The sequence below is a fragment of the Myxine glutinosa genome, chromosome 7 (assembly GCF_964187855.1).
Source record: "Myxine glutinosa chromosome 7, kmMyxGlut1.1, whole genome shotgun sequence".
Taxonomy (NCBI): Eukaryota; Metazoa; Chordata; class Myxini; order Myxiniformes; family Myxinidae; genus Myxine; species Myxine glutinosa.
In genome coordinates this window covers 14753012-14759011 of record NC_136267.1, presented here as the reverse complement: position 1 = coordinate 14759011, position 6000 = coordinate 14753012, and the positions used below count along the sequence as shown (strand labels likewise).

At 44.7% G+C, this 6000-nt stretch overlaps 1 protein-coding gene across 2 annotated transcripts in view; it reads right to left on the bottom strand.

Moving 5' to 3' along the window:
* Positions 1 to 3194: 3194 nt before the first annotated feature.
* Positions 3195 to 6000, bottom strand: part of LOC137430504 (sodium channel regulatory subunit beta-2) — a 67292-nt gene continuing 64486 nt past the window's right edge. For both annotated transcript variants that reach the window (XM_068121326.2, XM_068121327.2), the window contains exon 5: positions 3195 to 5389. In XM_068121326.2, the coding sequence (XP_067977427.1) occupies positions 5344 to 5389 (46 nt within the window). In that variant the 3' untranslated portion in view covers positions 3195 to 5343. The remainder of the gene's footprint in view (positions 5390 to 6000) is intronic.

Sequence of the window (6000 nt, the reverse complement as noted above, 5' to 3'; positions counted from 1 at the left end):
AGGTAGATGGGGGACAGGGGTGGTAGAGGGGGGGCCGGGGAGGTAGAGGAGGGACAGGGGAGGTAGAGGAGGGACAGGGGAGGTAGAGGAGGGACAGGGGAGGTAGTGGGGGGACAGGGGAGGTAGAGGGGGGGACATGGGGAGGTAGAGGGGGGACAGGGGAGGTAGAGGAGGGACAGGGGAGGTAGAGGAGGGACAGGGGAGGTAGAGGAGGGACAGGGGAGGTAGAGGAGGGACAGGGGAGGTAGAGGAGGGACATGGCTGCCTGTCTAATTATTCCCCTCCTCATCTCCCCTTTATAAGGGGTGAGGTCCATCGGTACCAAGCTGGTACCCTGCCTTGACCACCATACTCCTCCACTCCCCTCTGTCCTCAGCCAACTCTCTCCACCCTCCAACCACCCCCACTTTACTTATAACTCTCTTCACACAATCCTCCCATCTCAACCGTGGTCTACCTCTTTTCCTCCTACCTTATTCCCTCAAGCTATCCGATATTTTTGCCATTCTTTCTTCCCCCATCCGCACCAAATGTCCAGACCATCTCAGGCAGCATTTCACCAATCTCCCCGTCAAGTTTGTCTGCCCACCGCTCTCCTCTCTCAGTTCATCCATTCTCCTTCTATCCACTCTCTTCACTCTCACAATCTTCCTGACCCATTTGTTCTCGCAAACCTGCAGCCTCTGTTATTGTCTCTGTCAATGCCACCATCTCCAGACGACCATAATTCGTTGAATTGAAATATTTAACTGAAACATATGAAGCTTCATATATCTGATGTATGACTTGATGTGAGTGGATAATTACATTTATGATGTACATAACCCATGCCAAGAAACTATGTGATGGGTACATGGATAGGGTACATAGGGTACATGGATGATATGCTGGGTATATGGGCGATAATAGCAGTGCGCCATAATAGTAGTGTGTTCAGTTAATGATGGTATTTTTGTTCGCAATGAATGCGCAAGGCGAGACTATGCGTTTTAGTTGTCAAGTACTTGACTTGTGGATATCAGAGAGAAATCAAAGGGAGGCGCAATGTACCCCTCCCTTTATACAAGGGACCGTTTCTCTGTATGCGACTTTAACATGGGGACTGAAAATTCGTTTGGTGACTTCTACTGGTATATTATATATATATATAAATATACATATCTGCACACTTTATACCCCTTTAAAATATTTAAAAAATTGTTTTTAATGCGCTGGCTCAATGGCCTAATGGATAAAGCATCAGACTCCCAAGCTGGGGATTGTGGGTTTGAATCCCGTCTGGGTTGAATCTTTTTTCCCTTTACTTTTTCAAGTCTTTTATATCGTCTTGTACGATGAACAAATGCATTTTTTTCGTATTTAAAATGTATCTTGTGAATAATGCCAGGGACAAAGAAAAGGCCCCTTTATATGGGATGTGCCATGTGGCAAACTATGGAAAAGAAGGGACATTTGGAAGGGACATCATATAAAGGGGTGCCAATAATTTGATTCATACACCTGCATGAAGAAGTAAATGTATTGCTACGGTTTTGAGATGTGTACAGTAAAGTCAATAAAGGTTAACGGTTTGCCCCCCATAGATAGTCACACAAGCAACATGTAGCCTCATTTGTAGTATAGTTATGTCTTAGTATATTTGAGAGTAGGCCCTTTCCAATGTTAATCCTGCGTTGTGTAAAGACAGGAGAATAGGTCTTACTTCAGCAAACCATTCCACCTCTACAGGCTCGATCCAGTTTGTTAAGCATTGGTTGCTCACTAGTCGAGTTAACACGAGGTAAGCCTAAAAGGGTGGGGCCGGCGTTGAGGTCGGGCGGAGTCGAGGCAGAGCGTCAGAGGCGATGACGGTAAGCATGAGGTACCAATCAGGGCTCATAGCGTGTGGCTGCAGCACTGCGTCACAGGGCGTGGTTGGAACCTTCGATCGGGCTAAGAGGGTTGGCAATAAAATCGATTGTGCGAAGCCCCCAACTCAGTTATGAGAAGGGAGAGGTGCTTGAACAGTTTTGAGGGGAGAGGCGCTTGAACAAGTTATCAGCCCGTAAGAGCAATTGAGCCACCAGGGACTCACGAGGAGGGTCGAGCAGTTGGCATTTGGAGAAAGACACGCATGAACCAAGACACGCGCTCATATTAAAGCGACGCTCGGTTGAGCTTAAAGCCGAGCCGCTATAGTGCATTGGGTTACACGAGTGATAGCGCGCTGGTTGCTAAACGCGCTGCGGAACCGCCAACCGCGCTGAGAGACGCATACGTTTCCTTCCTGCCTCATCATCTGCCTTGGTTCGAGGGACGCGCTCTGAGGATCCTTCCACCACCTGCACCGCCATCATCGCGGGACGTGCTGTGACCGAGGAGAGCCGGATGGGGCCGTTCCTGGATGACCAAGCCGGTGCGTTTGGCCTGAACATCATTCTGCCCATCTGCAATCCCCGTGTGAGTGTGTCAGATGGGCCCGTTGTCTTTGGGTATTAATCATAAGACTGTATAAGGATTTCCCTGTGTCTCTTCGTCCTGAACTGTAAATATGTGCAATACTCATTAAATCTATTTGTTCTTCCTTTTCTTCTGAATTTGATCGTTCCCGTGATTTCTCCATTGACTAAGTGTGGCACGAATAGGATCGCTTAAATCGGGGTCCATTAATTGTAACGGCGCTGATCACGTGTACGCAAACCGCTCGGCGTATTACCATCACACGTGGTTTGTGCGGGGCTTGTTTCCTCGCTTCCAGGGCAGCGCGAGTACTTAGGTACGAGCGAGAATTTGGTCCCGAAACCCTATTTTGCGCTGTCCGGAAGGGACGTAATAGGTCTCGGTTCGCGCCAGGCCAGTAAAGACAAGGGGATTAATGCCCCCCTTGATAAGGGGAGAAGGCCGGCGACAGAACCGCAACAGTATTTTGTCAAATGTAGGGTGTCCCTTTATATTAACTTTTCTGGAGCATTACTTGGTTCCTCTTCAGAACACAAGGGTAGTCCAGCATGCACACGAGATTTTTTTGAATGTCCCTTCTTTTCTATACTTTGCCACATGGCACATACCCTTATATAAAGGGGACTTTTCTATGCCCTTGTTGGCATTTTACCCAAGTACCATTAACATTCAGCAATCGAAATGAACTTTTTGTGGAGAGATAGGGGGGTTGAAGAGCAGGAGTGCAAGAGAGCAGTCAACGAAAATGATACCAGTTTACATTTCATAAGTATACTTTATTCAACCAAGTAAGAGAATAAGCTTTAGCTTGTTGTTTTATACCAGGCATTAACAACGGCTTACATAACGAGTGAAAGAATGCTTCGCAGGATATATGATTACTCAGCGAAAACAAGTTCCTCACTTGAACGGTGCGCACACTACTGAGCTACTCAATTGCCTTAAGTTATTGAGGGAAACAGGAGCGCTTTGGGACACCCCATTCAGCAGCTATTATTGGTCAATGGTAAACACCATTACATTGGCAGTTCATACGTCGTTAACCAAGATGTCCGAATGCACCCCAGTTGCCCCTACACTTAAACACAAATGTACAGAAGTGCAGTTTACAGTTGGTTGTAGTTGTCACAATGCATTTATGCGATATCGTGCATAAACATGCTCGACGATGCTATTGAGTATTTGGTAAGCATGGAGCTCTTTTGCATAGCCCATGATAAGAAAGCAAATCTATAAACAAACAAACAAAGCAACATCACTTTTATCAGAAGACATTGGCACCCATTTCCTCTTTCGTCTCAACCCCCAACATTTCCACATCCAGCCCCATGTTCTAGTCTGAAGATTGTTTCTCTTTTCGTGACTTTCCATCACCGAGATGAATTGATGCCTGGAGGCACATGCTTCGACTCCAAATGCCAGGTACGGAAGCAATGCATGTACAGGTTTGGGTTTTGCTCTTTGAAGGGAGTCTTTATAAAGGTTAGGAATTTAAAAATTAGTAGAAGGCTTAAGCGTACTGATAATAGAACAGAGTCTAGCATAAAAGGATTATTTACCAAAGGTAAAAGTGATACTTACGAAGGGTAAAAGAGGCTACAAACAGACTCTGCTATGCTTGATCAGCCATTTAGCACAAAAATATTGCCAAAGGGTAAAAACTCAATTTGGTCCATTTCATCGCCACCAGTGCTGTGCTAACGGTATGTGCCCGTACTTCTCAAGGGCAGTAGTTAAAATCCAAACGCTACCGACGTGTCGTACCCACCTTTGCTCATTTGAAACGTCAAAGTTTGTTGGTGCTTCCGCTTTAGAAAACGGTTTTATTTAGGGTTAGGGTTAGCGTTAGGGTTAGCGTTAGGGTTGTTATGGTTAGGGTTAGCGTTTGGGTTGTTAGGGTTAGCCTTTGGGATGTTAGGGTTAGCGTTAGGGTTAGGGTTGTTAGGGTTAGCATTAGGGTTAGCGTTAGGGATAGGGTTGTTAGGGTTAGGGTTAGAGTTGTGGTTAGGGTTAGCGTTAGGGTTGTTAGGGTAAGGGCTAGCGTTAGGGTTAGCGTTAGGGTTGCTAGGGTCAGCGTTAGGGTTGTTAGGGTTAGCGTTAGGGTTGTTAGGGTTAGCGTTAGGGTTGTTAGGGTTAGCGTTAGGGTTATGGTTAGGTTTAGCATTTGGGTTGTTAGGGTTAGCGTTAGGGTTGTTAGGGTTAGCGTTAGGGTTATGGTTAGGTTTAGCATTTGGGTTGTTAGGGTTTGCGTTAGGGTTGTTAGGGTTAGGGTTAGCGTTGTTAGGGTTAGAGTTAGGGTTAGGGTTAGCATTCGGGTTGTTAGGGTTAGGGTTAGAGTTATGGTTCGGGTTAGGGTTAGGGTTGCTAGGGTTAGGGTTCGCGTTAGCGTTAGGGTTGTTCGGGTCAGGGTTAGAAACAGTGCACGTTTTCCACGTCCCAGTGAAACATAAATTACATTCCTTCTCGATACCAAGCGATTTATTGTCACGTGATCTTCCACCGAACTGTGTGGTGGGATTTTTGACATTTTCTCAAAATTAAAAAGTTTTGGTTTTTAAAATGATCATGGTTTTGCTAAAATGACCATGTTCAAGACGAGCACATTAAAATGCCTGAAGTATAATTTAAAAACTATCCTGTGCTGGCAAAAGCATTTGTTGATTCCAACAAAATGCACAACTCCAGAAATATTAATATCCAGCATGAACATGCACATTCTGTGCTGTGATAAGAAACTTGTTTGGAGGAGTGTTTTGTACATCGTAGTTACCGTATCGTTTTATAATTTTTTTTATCTTTCATTTGCAAGTTGCAAGTTTTTATCCAAGAATTGAATTGCTACCGGGCAGTGTTTGAACACGACTTCCTCTTCTCCAACTCCCTTTGTAAGACCAAACTGCAGCTCTACTTCTGAGAGTCTGAGCCTGTGGTGGGATGGGATCCGGGAGACCTTCAGACACGTGAAAAAACAATCACAGGCACGCATTGTTATTTTCATCATAAAAGTGATCCTCACAATTACAATGGTTGGTTTAACATTAACGCCTAAAATAATACACCGAAAGTAAAAAGTTTAAATAGTAACTTGTTAGCGAGTGACCGACTTTTCGGCTGCCTGGGCCATCGGCTCTGCGAGGTTCTTCTTACAGGTTTCGACCCTTTCAGTCTAGATCCTCTTCAAATTGTGGGTCCACAACTGCGGTATCGGTCGATCCACAATTCTCAGATGTGTCCACACAGTCAGTTAACCCAGCAATGCAAGTTCACAATTCAAGCTTTTAAATTAATAGCCTTTAGTTTTAGCTGTAGATGTTAACATTTCTCGCTGTGGGGTTTCACGTATTATCATGCTCATAATTATTATATTGCATTAGATTTATATAACAATAGTGTATATACTATCTTACATTACCTGTACATCATGCACACCTTACCTTGCATACACATACAGTCACGTGAAAAAGTAAGTACACCCCAAGTAAAGTTTTGACTTTTTCAACATATTTCAACATCCAGCTATTTGATCTTCATTTCAACAATATTGACAGATAAAGGTGATGT